Source organism: Myxine glutinosa, chromosome 2 (genome assembly GCF_964187855.1).
Source record: "Myxine glutinosa chromosome 2, kmMyxGlut1.1, whole genome shotgun sequence".
NCBI lineage: Eukaryota > Metazoa > Chordata > Myxini > Myxiniformes > Myxinidae > Myxine > Myxine glutinosa.
Window position 1 is genome coordinate 26,882,180 of NC_136262.1, and position 16,452 is coordinate 26,898,631.

General features: G+C 46.3%; 1 protein-coding gene across 2 annotated transcripts in view; it reads right to left on the reverse strand.

Annotated features, from left to right (window-relative positions):
• Window positions 1-1,603: 1,603 nt before the first annotated feature.
• The window catches only part of GBA1 (glucosylceramidase beta 1), a 95,154-nt gene continuing 80,305 nt past the window's right edge, over window positions 1,604-16,452 (reverse strand). The window contains exons 8-10 of one of the 2 annotated variants that reach the window (XM_068108609.2): window positions 11,770-11,933; window positions 4,283-4,399; window positions 1,604-3,306 (exon numbers count right to left, since the gene is read on the reverse strand). In XM_068108609.2, the coding sequence (XP_067964710.2) occupies window positions 3,189-3,306; window positions 4,283-4,399; window positions 11,770-11,933 (399 nt within the window). In that variant the 3' untranslated portion in view covers window positions 1,604-3,188. The remainder of the gene's footprint in view (window positions 3,307-4,282; window positions 4,400-11,769; window positions 11,934-16,452) is intronic. The other variant, XM_068108610.2, reaches the window with a different exon arrangement.

Genomic DNA, 16,452 nt, shown 5'->3' on the forward strand with positions numbered 1-16,452 from the left:
TTTAAACCTCATTCATTTAGTTTGGTTTGCTCTTTGTTGTTGAAGTGTGCGGCGTCACCATGCCTAGATCAAAAGAGCTCTCTGAGGCCTTCAGAAAGTAGGTTATATATGCCTACGAGTCTGGGAAGGGATTTAAAAAGATCTCCAAACAATTTGAAATCAATCATTCGACTGTCCGGAAGATCATCTACAAGTGGAGAAGAATTCAAGCAACTGCCAACTTGTTCAGGCCAGGCCGCCCCAGCAAGTTCAGCCCAAGAGCAAACCGCAAGATTCTGAAGAAGTCTCTAAGAACCCCAGAATGTCATCACGGGACCTACAGGTAGCTCTTGCCACTGTTGATGTCAAAGTGCACGAGTCTACCATTAAAAAGAGGCTGCACAAATTTGATCTACATGGGAGGTGTGCCAGGAGGAAACCTTTGCTGTCCAGAAAGAACATCAGGGCAAGACTAAAGTTTGCCAATGAACACATAGGCAAAGACCAGCACTTCTAGAACAATGTGCTCTGGACAGATGAGTCAAAGGTAGAGCTATTTGGCCACAGTACCAGAAGACATGTTTGGCGAAAACCAAAGACAGCATTTGACCACAAGAACCTGATACCAACTGTAAAGCATGGTGGAGGAAATACTATGGTTTGGGGCAGCTTTGCTGCATCGGGGCCTGGGCAGCTCACCATCATAGAATCCACTATGAATTCTTCATTGTACCAGAGGGTGCTTGAGGATAATGTGAGGCCATCTGTCAGAAAGTTGAAGCTCAACCGAAGGTGGACCTTGCAACATGACAATGACCCTAAACATACCAGTAAATCCACCAAGGAATGGCTGAAAAATAAAGAAATGGAGGGTTCTGGAATGGCAAGTCAAAGCCCGGATCTAAATCCCATCCAGATGTTGTGGGGGGATTTGAAACGAGCTGTGCATGCAAGAAACCCCTCAAACATCGCACAGCTGAAAGAATTCTGCATGGAAGAGTGGGCAAAAATTTCTCCCAGTCGATGTCAGAGACTGGTAAACAGTTATAAGAAATGCCTACTTGAGGTTGTTTCTACCAAAGGGGGCAATACCACCGATTAGAGCCAAGCGTGTACTTACTTTTTCCACATGTGAAATTTGCATTTATGTTTATTTAAATTATACAATGGACTACAAAATGTAAATGTTTCATGATATTTGTTATATATCACGTTTATCTCTCAATATTGTTGAAATGAAGATCAAATAGCTGTATGTTGAAATATATTGAAAAAGTCAAAACTTTACATGGGGTGTACTTACTTTTTCACGTGACTGTATATATATATATATATATATATATGTATATATATGTGTATATATATATATATATATATGTGTATATATATATATATATATATATGTGTATATATATATATATGTATATATATATATATATATATATATATATATATATATATATATATATATATATATATATATATATATATATATATATATATATATATATATATATATATATATATATATATATCTGTGAGAAATAGTAGAAACTCCACAGTTCGAGCAGGGCGTCTCATTTGTATTAAATAAATAATCGGGAGATTGAATAAGACGAGGACATAGCTTCAGGACGGTCGATCTTTTATTCTCGACAAGCTTTCGACCAACAAAGGTCTTCTTCTTATTCGTCCCCAAGAGTCTTAGACTTCCGCTGAACTTGGGGATGACTAAGAAGAAGACCTTTGTTGGTTGGAAGACCTTTGTATATAATTTTTTTCAAACTTGTTTTTGTATGCAGGGTCGAGGCTCATGGAATAGCTGGAACATCACATGGATCAGGACATAACAAAATGAAAAGAAGCGTAGAAAGAAGAGGGGGAACAATAAAGGGGAGAAGGAAATGGGGGAGTGGGGTTGGAGAGGGGGGGGGGGGGTGAACATGATTGTCCAAGCAAAAACAAACACAATCATTAGTGCAAGAGATAGATATTTGAACTGATTTGCAAAAGCCGTTTAAATAACCGTAACATCTGCACATGACAAATACCAAGATGATGTTTACCGAGTATCGAAGGAAGCCGGAACTGTTCATCACTTGAACTTTTCCGTTTCTGGAAGTGTCAAAATCCATTTTGAAAGTTTGAGTACATTATTGCGAAATTCCTTCACAAACATTAATTTGGTTCATTAAAAAAAATACAAGGGATTGCATTCAAAGGTTCCGAGCTATTTGGCTTCTCCTCCGCTGCTGAAAGCAAGATGTACGTGGATGAAACAAAACGGGATTAGCAAGATTTAAAAAAAATCAAAAACACATTTTGGCAATCGTTACGAAATAATCTCTTTTACGGGCAATTTAGTTATTTCTTTATTTCGTACGTGCGACTGGAGCCTTCAACATTAAATATATATATATTTATTCCACCATTCCCACCCCTTCCTCTCTCGACCTCTCCCTCCCACAGCTGCCTATGTGATAGATTGCCCCTACATTACGTTCACACGATTAGCTACAGCTACATTCATTTTAAATCCTATGGTTACCTTACGACTGACCCGTATTTATGGTGTGTCCTTGAGTGCACACCGAATCCTCAGGAAGTCCACCACAATGTGTGGGGCAAGGTGCAGAGTTCCTATGGCCGCCACTTCATGGCCGGAAATTGAAGAATCATTTTCTCGTATAAAGTGAACAAACAATTTAAATCCTGAGAAGTTAACAATGACAAAAGCTGCAAACTGCATCTTCGCACCACCCACCATCTTCCCTCAAATGCCCCACAGCACAACTATGGCTCAGATTTTGGAAAGTTTTGATTTCATTGAATACTTTCCATTTGGAGCAATGGATGTGACATTTAAGATATTGAAAATCATCTCCAGAACATAGCGCAAGCGGACTCGTTGAGCCACAAAGGGCCAAACATGTCGTCAGCGTCTCCATTGGAAAGTAAATAAACTAAAGATGGATTTCAGCCCCAAAACTTTGAATTTCTTGCACATGTTTCTTTTAAACATGTGAAGTACCATGACGATCATTATTACCATGACAAATTTAGCTTCATCTTTTTCGTTTCTTGACACTTTTGGCCACCAGTGAGGGACGTCATCACATACATAGTTACACACAATTAATAGGAAAATATGTTCACATGCAAAAGCAACTTCTCTTCACCTCTCCAGCACTGTTTGGGCCTTGCTTCCTCTATTCCCATGCGTTCTTATGTTCCCAAAGTAGAGTCTGGATGGAGTGCGATGCTGCAGTGAGCCGTGCGTGTCCCACCTCTGGGTCATACAGTGTGAAAGAAACGGGATCTGAACTTCTGCAAGCAAAACAAGGTAAAGAGCTCAGCTGGACTGGTATTTCAAACTCCGCTCGACTCACTACGTGCGTTAACTGGTGGAAGAGGTAGTGCTTCGTAGATCTGAACATTCATCAGCCTCCTGCAAGTTACGCCACCATAAGCACCGGCCTGGACAAAACTAATGGTTTCTAACAGAAAAATTTGTCAGGAACCCTCAAGAGCAGCTGGGAACAAGAAATACTGCTGCCAACAACACCTGTGACATTCTGGAAAGAGTTGGTCAAGCAAAGGCTTTTACCATTGGTCGCAATGTGAAGGAGCTGCTACCCATGCATTACACCGGAAAAAGGAGGCACGAAGTCACGACACGCTGTTTATAGCGATATTCCGGGTTGATCTGACCATGCACCGCAATTCTCCACTAGGTGGTTAATGTGAAGCACTTCCTTGTGATTGGTTGGTGAGAGCAACAGGATCATGGTCATCATAAAAGGTCGTGCAACAGATATCCTCATTGAGGAGATGAAGTCCATAGTATGCAAGACAATTGGCTGCATATTTTAAGCTGGAGAGCATGTGACTGTCCTATTCTAACCTCAGCCTCACCTGTTCACGTCCTTGGGTGATCAGTAATGCAACGCACTACCTCAAAGGTGCTGCACATAGTAAGTGTACATTGTGATCGAAGAAGTTGAGGAAGGATGGAGAAGGGGCTTAATAGAATGTGTCAACTTAACGAATCTATCATGCTCGAAAGTTCACGTACCATCTGCCAGCAGGTGGTTGCCACTCTACCACGTCTACCACGAAAATATATACTTTTAAATTTTCAGGTGTTCAGTGGATTTTTCAAAAAAAACGTTATTTACAATTAAACTCTTCACATCCTGTCCCCCAATTCCTCCTCCTTGTAGTTGTCTGGGGACCTTCCTCTCACTATGCTCACGCTCTCCGCATTTTCTTTGGATTATTTGGACACATGCACGACACTTACCGGTTAAGAATAACAATCACGGCCAAGTCATCGCTCCGCACAAAAGCAAGGACTTGCAGCACCGAGTCGCTGCTGGATCTCAGGTCGACACGCCGCGAGCCCTCCGGGATGAATTTGCTGCAAAAAAAGCAAAGAAAACATCAAAAGTTATTGTAAAAAACCCTAAATAGAGCAGGAATCGTCTGGTAACTGCATCGCAAATAAACAGGATATCGCCCTGAAAAATGGCAGCTGGTATCCAACAATGACAATCAAACACAACATCATTCCTTTATGATCATATTATTCGAAACTTATGAATGGTTATGCATTCAGGATCGGAACAAAAACACCTTTTCCCGGCAACTGCAAAAAAAAGTCTAATTTCTTGTCTCAAATGATTATAGAGAAAGCATCGTTTCACAAAGCGAACGGATTCCGATGACTTGAAACGCAAGGTTACTCATATTGAATCAACACAGGCCACGGTCATGCTACTCGTGTTGAGACCAACCGTGGCAAGATGGAGCCAAAGCAAACGGTGGCAGCTGAATGGCCAAATTATATTCCGACAGGCATTCCTTTGCCAAAACAATTACGCCCGTCCAAGATTCCATCTTGAAACGGAGCAGGGAGCAAGGCCCTGCGGGTGAGAAGCCACCTTGGCAGACGCCTGGAGGTGGATGCAGCAGCCAAAGCCTTTTCCACCAAAACTCTTGAGGAAGACTCGGATGTATGAGAATTCCATGAAGGAAGATGAACAAATGGCCCTCAGAAAGCGAGAGGGTTGAGGAAGGAAAGATATTCAGCATCAAGAATGTACAATTTCCGATTAAACATCAGGGCCTCCTCCTCCAAAGACCCTTAGACTAAGGGGCTTCGCTTACCCACTCAAGAGTTTGATTTCATATGTGGGATTCGAACCTGGGCTATCGAAGCATGATGAACCAAGTATTCAGATGGGATAAAACGCCAACCCAAGATTGAACAATCTTAACAACCAACCATCTTTATTTTATGACCATTGTTTTTCTGGGCAAAGTGAAGACCCGACATTCAAGTACATGATTTGCTTATTTGTTTTTGCCCATTAATTTAGAAGAGACGAACCATTCCAGATGAGATTATTTGTATGACTAACAGGAATGAAAACAAATAATGTAACTGGGTGCAAAAGCAATGTTTGGTTGGAATTCACCTGTTACCGAGTAATAGGGCTTGGCAGGATGGCCGAGGGGTACGCACACTCACTGGTCTAGCCTGGGTCCGAATTGGCGTGTGTGTGTGTGTGTGTGTGTATATATATATATTATATATATATATATATATATATATATATATATGTGTGTGTAACACAAATCATGCCCAAACTACAGGGCCAATCCTCCCTCCCCCCACCCCCAAGTCCGCCAGCTCTGATGCCTCCCCTCACCCCCTCCACCCTGTCGATTCTCCTGCTCCTCCCCTGATTTGCCTGCCCCCTTTCTCATTCCCCCTCCCCCCACCCCCCAAACAACACGGGGTACCCCAGCTAGTAACTGCATAAAGGTGATGCGATCTTTGCAAAAATAAAAAGCCATTTACGACATTATACGGCAACAAAAATATTAAATTTCACAACAAAACCTTTCAACCTCAAGGACCTGAGGTTTGAGTGCACTTTCCACTTCGAATGACTTGGAAAGGCTAAACAGATCATGAAGAACATATTTGCAGATCATCTGCCACTTCCATTAGGGGAAATAAATTATGAAACAAGTAGAGCTACATTCAATGTAAACTGCCCTCATGCCAAATTGATAAATAACATATCCTCCAGCTCCAGGGGTGAGGAGGGGGGGTGGGAACAGAGGAGGGTGAGGAGGGGGGTGGGAACAGAGGAGGAGGAGGAGAGAGAGAGGGGAGTGAGGAGGGGGAGGAGGAAGGATAAGGGAAGGTGAGGGGTGGGGGTGGGGGCAAGAGTAGGGGTGGGAGGGGAAGGGGGAAGAGTAGGGGTGGGAGGGGAAGGGGGAAGAGTAGGGGTGGGAGGGGAAGGGGGAAGAGTAGGGGTGGGAGGGGAAGGGGTAAAGCTGAATGCCTCAACTCTGTGTTTGCCTCTAAATCTTGTGTCGCAAACCCATCCCTCTCTGTACCCACCATACCCAGTCGTACCCAGCTGCTCCTGGACTCCGTGTCCTTTCCTCCTGACAAGGTGGAAAAGTTTCTGTCAACCCTCGACTCTGATTCTGCAACTGGACCTGACGGCATCAGCCCACGGGTCCTAAAATCCTGCTCTGCCGCTCTATCTCACCCTCTCTCTGTTCTCTTCACCCTCTCTTTTGCTCAAGGTCAACTGCCATCTGCTTGGAAATCAGCCAACATCACCGCTTTGTACAAAAAAGGTGCAAAAACAGATCCTAGCAACTACAGACCAATCAGACTTCTCCCAATTATCAGCAAAGTCATGGAATCCATCATTGCTTCGGATATGAAATCTTTCCTCTTCTCCAATGGCTTGATCTCTGATCATCAATTTGGTTTCACACCAGGTCACTCTACTCTGGACATGCTGCTTCTGCTGTCTCAACAATGGATGGAGGTCCTCAATGCCAAACAGGAAATTAGAGCTGTCTCCCTCGACATATCACGTGCCTTCGATACGGTCTGGCACCCCACTCTGCTCACCAAACTCTCCTCCTTTGGTATCCATGGAAATCTCCACGCATGGCTGGCGGACTTCCTCTCTAGTCGTCGTCAACGTGTGGCCCTGAATGGGTTTCTCTCATCTCCTCTTCCTGTTCAGGCTGGAGTTCCCCAAGGCAGTGTTCTGGGCCCTGTGCTTTTTCTGGTCTTCATCAATGATCTCTCTGACTCTCTTGAAAATCCTCTCTATCTCTTTGCTGATGACTCCACTCTCTGCTGCTCCATTCCCCTTCCCTCAGATCGGCAGTCTGCAGCCTCCTCACTCTCTGAAGACTTGGACAAAATCACAGACTGGTCAAACAAGTGGAACATGTCTTTCAATCCTGACAAATCTCACACTCTTACAATGTCTCTCCGAAAAGATCGACTGGACAACCCTCCCATCTACTTTCTCAACAATCCTCTCCAAGAAGTTCTGTCGCTCAAGCTTTTGGGTCTCACTATCTGCCATGATCTTTCTGGGGAAAACCACATTTCCAAGCTGGCCTCCAAAGCCAGTCGCCGACTGGGCATCCTCCGTCGTGCGAAGTCCTTCCTCGGCACACCTGAGCTCCTCACCACATACAAGGCTTTCATCCGCAGCTCAATGGAATACTGTTCTCCCCTATGGGCCGGTGCTCCTGCCTCACACGCTCCTGCCTCACACGTTTCACGCTGTTGAAACCAAAGCTTTCAGAATTATTGGAATCTCCCGCGATGAAGCTATCTCTGAGGGCCTTTCACTCACTCACCGCAGGCAGGTAGGTGGTCTTTCTGTCTTCTACCGACTCCTCTCTGGCCTTGCACCCCCAGCTCTCTGTGTGCTCTGTCCCCCAAATATTCCTACAGGTCGCACAAGATCTGCCAACAACCCTCTGATGGTTAAACTGCCGAAATCTCGGCTCTCTGCTCACCTTCACTCTTTCATTCCTCTTTTCTCCCACCTCTGGAACAAACTCCCTCACTCCCTTCAATCCCACTCCTCCCTCCAGGTCTTTAAAACAGCTGTTCACCACCATCTCTTATCTTCCCCCATCCAAAACCTTGATCTTTTCTACCCCCGCTAATTCACCCCAGATCCACCTTGTTTGAAATTCCAACTTCTTTCCTGGAAGTCCTGGCAGTGTCCATATGTTTTATACCTCTCCCACCCCCCCCCCCCTTCCCATGCCCCCCCCCCAAAGCCCTCGCCCTCTCTCAGATCTCTCGATGTCTCCATGTCTCTCGGTCCCTGCTCTCAAATGTTGTGTTTGTGTCTTTCCCCCTCTCTCCCCATCTTGTCTGCCGCTCCCGATGTTATATGTTTTATGTGTCGGTTTGTCTTTCTGTGTGATTAATGTTCGCTCTTTCACGAGCCTCGATCTTGTATACAAAAAAAAAGAAAAAAAAAAAGAGTAGGGGTGGGAGGGGAAGGGGGAAGCATAGGAGTGGGAAGGGAAGGGGGAAGATTAGGGGTGGGAGGGGAAGGGGGAAGAGTAGGGGTGGGAAGGGAAGGGGGAAGAGTAGGGGTGGGAGGGAAGGGGGAAGAGTAGGGGTGGGAGGGGAAGGGGGAAGAGTAGGGGTGGGAGGGGAAGGGGGAAGCATAGGGGTGGGAGGGGAAGGGGGAAGATTAGGGGTGGGAGGGGAAGGGGAAAGAGTAGGGGTGGGAGGGAAGGGGGAAGAGTAGGGGTGGGAGGGAAGGGGGAAGAGTAGGGGTGGGAGGGGAAGGGGGAAGAGTAGGGTTGGGAGAGGAAGGGGGAAGAGTGGAGTGGGGTAGGCAGAGGAGGAGGGAGAGGAGTGGAAGGAAGGGAGGGGGAGACATGGATGAGGCAAAGGGGAGTCAAAGAGGAAGAGAGAGGGGAGGGGTGGGAGCAGGGCAGGGGAGGGTTGGAGAATAGGGAGGGGGAGATGAATGGCAGGGGAGGGTGAGGAGAGTGAGGAGGGTGAGGAGGGTGAGGGGAGGAGAGGAGAGGGAAAGGCAGCGTGAGGGGAGGGGAAGGCAGCGTGAGGAGAGGGGAGGGGTGAAGGCCACGTGAGGTGAGGGGAGGGGAAGGCCGCGTGAGGAGAGGGGACGGGAAGGCCGCGTGAGGACAGGAGAGGGGAAGGCAGCATGTGGAGAGGGGAAGGCAGCATGAGGAGAGGAAGGCAGCATGAGGAGAGGAAGGCAGCATGAGGAGAGGAAGGCAGCATGAGAGGAAGGCAGCATGAGAGGGGAAGTCAGCATGAGTGGGGACATCAGCATGAGGGGAGGGGAAGGCAGTGTGAGAGGAAGGGAATGGAAGGCAGCATGAGGGGAGGAAATGGAAGGCAGAATGGGGGGAGGAGAAGGCAGTGTGGGGGGAGAGGAATGGAAGGCAGCGTGAGGGGAGGGGAAGGCAGCGTGAGAGGAGGCGGAGGCAGCGTGAGGGCCAGGGAAGGCAGCGCGAGCAGAGAAGGGAAGGCAGCGTCATATAATATGAGGGTTTAGCAAATTTAACAACAGGAACAAAGCAACAAAATAATTAACAAAGGATCAAATTAATTAGAAATCTGTAACTGTCTCCGGTCATCTTTTGACATCACGTTCAAACAGGATAGCAAACTACCCGTCATTTTCAAACAGCCTGTATAACAAACATTGAAGAATATCACTCAAATCCGAATCCAGATTTCGATTATATGCTTTAATCATTCCGTGACAGTAGATTGTCTTTTCATGTGAGGTGCACTTAAATAGGCCGAAACAAAATGGCAGCTTAAGAATGCAGCGATGTGACAGAGGGTTGACCAAGATGGCGCACCGCCATTTTGGTAAGGCTTATTCTGGTTTTCATTTGTGATGTGCACTCCCTAAATTATCTTCAAAAAGAGTGTTTAAACACACCCAAACACCCGGTTTTCATTCGTGCACTCTCTTGAAGTTTGAGAAGTACGCATGCAAAGTTTGGGGCTGCTAGGTTTCATGCTTTTGGAGGAAGCGCACGCACGCAAACACAGTGTTTTACTATTATACAGATTAGGCATTTAATATGGAATTTTTTTTTTTCTTGACTTGGGTTTACTTTCTTAACTCAGTATATCAATCTGGTGAGTTTCTTTTACACTTTGGTGATTTATTTGTTAAAAGAACCATGTCACTGATTGTCTGTCGCAGCAAGAAGTCAACAACAGGATTATATCACAGGTGGCATGGCAAAATGTATGGACAGGTGCATTTGATGATTGGCTTCACAGTCGGGTATACAAGGGTTGTTGCGTTCTGTATTAGTGGAAAACAACTGCTGCACATCTCCAAAAGTTATTGCCGCTTCCTCTGGAGGTGGTCCGTCAACTCGACAATGCTGTTTGTCATGGAGTGGTGGCTTTACAAAATTACGGCATGAAACAGCGTGCTATTGCTCGGCAGTATGGCATCACTCAAGGTCAGGTGACAAAGATCCTGAAACGAAATGCTCAGAGGGGTGTCCCTACTCCAATACCGAGGCCAGTACGTCCCCACAGAACCACAAGGAGGGATGATTGCCAGCTGCACCGGTTAGTCCGCAATGGCCGTACCAAGTCAGCTAATCGGCTTAGGGCTGAGTGGCAGCAACTGACAAATGTGCCTGTATCCAGAAGGCTAGTCAACCAACGACTGGTTCAAGCAGGCTATCGTGCCAGGCGTCCCCTGAGAAAGCCACGCCTGACCAGACAACACCACCAGCGCCGATTGCAGTGGGCCAGAGAGCACCGTCAATGGCAGCCAGGACACTGGAATCACGTGATCTTCAGTGACGAGTCTAGATTTCTGGTCTATCGTCAAGATGGCCGCGTCCGAGTGCGCAGACAAGTGCATGAAGCCTACAACAAAGATTGTATAGTGCCAAGAGTCCAAGCTGGAGGTGGTGGGGTGACCGTTTGGGCTGCTTTTCATGCAGGGGGCAATACTGACCTGGTTATTCTGAATGGAAACCTGAACCAGTTCAAGTACAGGGCCATTCTGGAAGAAACATTGCTTCCATTTGCTCGTGCAGCCTTTCGAGGAAACTTTGTCTTCCAAGATGACAATGCACGGCCTCATTGTGCTCGCATGATCCAACACTTTCTTGCTGACCGTGGTGTAGAGCATATGGAGTGGCCTGCCATGTCCCCGGATATGAATCCGATAGAGAACTTGTGGGCAGAATTAATGCGTCAAATCGACAACTTGGACCAGCAGCCTGCCTCTGTGCGTGAATTGCAGCAGACTATCGTCACTGCATGGCAAGCGATTCCTGTCCAAACCTTGGCAAATCTCGTGAACAGCATGCCTCAACATGTACGTGCTCTCCTGAATGCTCATGGGGGTTATGCGAAGTACTGAACTGTAATTTTACTGTCCGTAATCCCAGTCGTAATTTAACTTTTGTTTTTGTTAAAAAAAAATTTGGCTAATGTGCAAAATAAAGAGATACTTCTGGAAAACGTACAGAGGTTTAACACAGTACTGTCCATGAGTTGAGTTCGATATCAGTTTACATCACTTTCAAGGATCAATTTATTTGTTTAGAAATGTCAAATGTGGTTTTTGTTTCTTTTAAAGGTCACATTAACAAAATCTAGAATAATTTCAACATAATTCCAATGAACTTTTGGTTCGAAGACATCTTGAAAAGTAAGTTCACCCCCATAAAAAAAATATTCCATATTAAATGCCAAGTCTGTAGATTAATCATAATAAACAACAACTGTGTAAAGCATTCTAGAAATTCCCAAGATGGTTGCAAACAGTGTGCAAACCAAGAACCTCATATTCTGGGAACTTTATTGGGAAGATAAGTTTCTGTTGAATGACAATGTCATACCAGATAAAATTTACAGGAGATTTATACAGTTTGGGTGCAGCTGCAGGTGTCTAACACAGGTGTCACCTGAAGTGAGCAAGGTGGTAGAACATTGGCTGTTTGTAGAAGGTGTCTTTGCTCGCATCTACAATGATGGGGCTATCCACGAAGTTCTGGGCCCAGTTAGGCCCACCTTTCATGTCCAGAGCCAGGTTCCAGTCAGTCCAGCCTGTCACCCAATAGCTAAAGTCCTGCCAGGGAAAGGTGAGTACTCTGGTAAGTAGACATCCAGATCTATACACCATACCAACATTGAGACCTTTGTAAGGTTTGGGTGTAACTCACATAACACCAAGAACCTCTTTACTTCGCAAACATCCGAGTAACAAATTCAGCCCAGCTACTCTAGTATTGTAGAATATGACTGGGATATTCATCTATTCTGCCCAGGAGAACTGGGAATATGGGAAGTTGAATGGAGAGGAAATGGTGTGGTGGAGAAAGGTGGTTGGGGATAGCAATGAATACCGATATCCTATTAATCTATAGGTCGGATAGTCTTGACTTTCTACAAATTGGTAAAGTCATTTTATCTATTTATTTTTGCTTAGCAATATATTGTTACGTGGACGTGTATGGGGAGCAGGGGTGAGGAGAGGGGGTTGAAAACCCTCCTGTCTGCAGGTGAGACCAGGTGAAAGACTTGGTGAGTGAAAAGGGGATAAAAAAAGTGCCGCGAGGACGACTTTTGGAATCCTGCCTCCCTGCCCCCTCCCCTCCCTCCCGTCTCTTTGCCTGTCAGCTGGCCACCTTACAGAGGACTGTGTGCTTTCAGGTGTAATACAATACGCTGCAGTAAGGCCCTGGATGTGAGCAGTGAGCTTTAAGGGGCCGCCTCAGGTGGTCGGGCAGCCAAATGAAGGACCATATGCTTGATGGAAGGTGGTTCCTGAAAGGGACACAAGCTGTGTGCACACATGCAAACACTCTCTTGGCTCTGGACTTTGTCCGTGTCCATCTCCGTGTCTGTTGTCCGTGTCCGTCGTCCATGTCCGTCATCCGTGTCTGTCTCTCTCCTCAGCTTGACTCGCCATTCAGCACCTTCAGGCCTTTGCTCACCCATCCGGCCTACTGTTATCGGAGCAGCGTGGAGATGCCTGACCGCAAGATACAGAGTGGGATGTGATAGGCACCAGAGAGATCAGCTCTCCGTTGTTATTTCTCAAATCCTCACTCGTTCCCATTGTTTGTGCAAGTCAGTATATTGGCGCCATTAGGGGTGGGGCGTTCATTTTAATTAATCGCTGTATAAAGACGTTCAATCCCTTATTAATTTGTCTTTTGAGCACCTGGTCTGTCCGGTTATTTAATATTAGCATCTCTGTCTTCCCTGCCATATTGTTTTTGTAAATAAATCAATCTTAACTACAAGAAGTGTGTTCCTACCTTTCACCTCACAGGAAAAACCACCTGGCTCAGTACAATTGGATGGCCTCGGGAGAATATCAAATTGGAACAATGACTCCCGTTATTAGAGCATGGAGAGGAAATATCTGCTCACAGAAACGTGTAAATATTGTTTGGCCATTCAGGGAGGTACTTGACTGCCGGCTTAGAGTCTGCGTTAGCAGGAGTGGCTGAGTCGACAACTGGCGTCAGGAGTGGAATTTTGTGGAAGTGTCAAGAGATTCTCACTCCCAGTCACTTGCACTGCATTAATTGGGCCGAATTTATGAAAAGTAATTCGTGAGCGACTTCGTAACCCTTAAATGCTGACAAAAGCATATTTGTACGCTCACCCGTTTAAATATCAATTTATGAAGGGAGATTAACATCCATTTAGTTGTGCGTGTATAAACAGCCAATTGGCCTGTGAAACCCCGCCTATATCGCCAACATCCAGTTGAAATGATGCACTTCCATAGAATCAAGGTGCCACAGACAATTATTGTTAGAGAGGATTCAGCACATTGATCCTTATTGCAGGTTGATCCAGGTCTTCTTGCATTAGATTCAGCAGCCAATGAAACGATTCCTTCGAGTCATCTAACCATCCCTCCAAGATTATCCATCCCTCGGAGTCCTTCTCCTCATCCATCCCTCCTTCCACTCATCCATCCCTCCAACCATTGATCACGGAAAAGACAATCTGTGAATGTGTACGATCTTTGCATCCGAGCTATGGTTCTCACATGTATGATAGTCTGGGTAATCTGGATTGAAGTGATCGATGATGATTATTGGAACATCTATGCTTTAGATTTGGGGGGTTTTTCTTTTTTTTTTTTTTTTTTTTGTATACAAGATCGAGGCTCGTGAAGGAGCGAACATTTATCACACAGAAAGACAAACCGACAAACCGACACATAACCGACAAACCGACACATAAAACAAAAAGCATCGGGAGCGGTAGACAAGATGGGGAGAGAGGGGGAAGGACACAAACACAACATTTGAGAGCAGGAACCGAGAGACATGGAGACATTGAGAGAACTGTGGGAGGGAGAGGGCTTTTGGGGGGAGGCATGGGAAAGGGGGTGGGAGAGGCATAAAACATATGGACACTGCCAGGACTACCAGGAAAGAAGTTGGAATTACAAACAAGGTGGATCTGGGGTGAATTAGTGGGGGTAGAAAAGATCAAGGTTTTGGATGGGGGAAGATAAGAGATGGTGGTGAACAGCTGTTTTAAAGACCTGGAGGGAGGAGTGGGATTGAAGGGAGTGTGGGAGTTTGTTCCAGAGGCGGGAGAAAAGAGGAATGAAGGAGTGAAGGTGAGCAGAGAGCCGAGATTTTGGCAGTTTAACCATCAGAGGCTTGCTGGCAGATCTTGTGCGACCTGTAGGAATATTTGGGGGACAGAGCACAGAGAGAGCTGGGGGAGCAAGGCCGGAGAGGAGTCGGTAGAAGACAGAAAGACCATCTACCTGCCTGCGGTGAGTGAGTGAAAGGCCCTCAGAGATAGCTTCATCGCGGGAGATTCCAATGATTCTGAAAGCTTTGGTTTCAACAGCGTGAAGCTGAGCTAGGTGTGAGGCAGGAGCACCAGCCCATAGGGGAGAACAGTATTCCATTGAGCTGCGGATGAAAGCCTTGTATGTGGTGAGGAGCTCAGGTGTGCCTAGGAAGGACTTCGCACGACGGAGGATGCCCAGTCGGCGACTGGCTTTGCAGGCCAGCTTGGAAATGTGGTTTTCCCAAGAAAGATCATGGCAGATAGTGAGATAGTGAGACGCAAAAGCTTGAGCGACAGAACTTCTTGGAGAGGATTGTTGAGAAAGTAGATGGGAGGGTTGTCTAGTCGATCTTTTCGGAGAGACATAGTAAGAGTGTGAGATTTGTCAGGATTGAAAGACATGTTCCACTTGTTTGACCAGTCTGTGATTTTGTCCAGGTCTTCAGAGAGTGAGGAGGCTGCAGACTGCCGATCTGAGGGAAGAGGAATGGAGCGGCAGAGAGTGGAGTCACCAGCAAAGAGATAGAGAGGATTTTCCAGAGAGTCGGAGAGATCATTGATAAAGACCAGAAAAAGCACAGGGCCCAGCACACTGCCTTGGGGAACTCCAGCCTGAACAGGAAGGGGAGATGAGAGAAATCCATTCAGGGCCACACGTTGACTACGACCAGAGAGGAAGTCCGCAAGCCATGCATGGAGATTTCCATGGATACCATAGGAGTAGAGTTTGGTGAGCAGAGCTGGGTGCCAGACCGTATCGAAGGCACGTGATATGTCGAGGGAGACAGCTCTGATTTCCTGTTTGGCATTGAGGACCTCCATCCATTGTTGAGACAGGAGAAGCAGCATGTCCAGAGTAGAGTGCCCTGGTCTGAATCCAAACTGATGATCAGAGATCAAGCCATTGGAGAAGAGGAAAGATTTCATATCCGAAGCAATGATGGATTCCATGACTTTGCTGATAATTGGGAGCAGGCTGATTGGTCTGTAGTTAAAAGGATCTGTTTTTGCACCTTTTTTGTGTAAAGCGGTAATGTTTGCTGATTTCCAGGATGCTGGCAGATGACCTTGAGCAAAAGATAGGGTGAAAAGAACAGAGAGAGGGTGAGATAGAGCGGCAGAGCAGGATTTTAGGACCCGTGGGCTGATGCCGTCTGGTCCAGTTGCAGAATCAGAGTCGAGGTTAGACAAAAACTCCTCCACCTTGTCAGGAGAGAAGGACACAGAGTCCAGGAGCAGTTGGGTTCGACTGGGAAAGGTGGGAACAGAGAGAGATGGGTTTGGGCCTAAAGATTTTGAGGCAAACACAGAGTTGAGGCATTCGGCTTTGTCACGTGCGATGTCAACTGTGTGGCCATTTGAGGTAAGGGAGGGGATGGAGGGGGAACAAACACCAGAAACGGATTTGACCAGACGCCACCAGGATTTGGAGGAAGGAGACAGGTTTGAGAGTTCGTTCTTGAGTGAGGAGAGATAGTGCTTCCTGGCACTCCTGAGGGTAGACACACACTTGTTCCGAGCTTGGTGGAAGGAACTGAGATTGCCTTCAGTTGGATTAGCCTTCCAAGAGGCAAAGGCAAGTTGTTTCAGGGCAACTGCCTCACCACAAGATTCGGTGTACCATGGATGGGAGGAAGGGTAAGACAACTGAAGACGAGATGGGATAAATCTGTGCATGAGAGAGATCAGTTTGCTTTGGAAGAATTCCCAGGAAGAATTGATGTCAGAGGCAGTGGAGATGGGAGACCAATCCAGACGATTGATGGCTGCTTGAAGCCCGTCCCAGTCGGCTCGAGTGGAAAGGCCAGACTCTT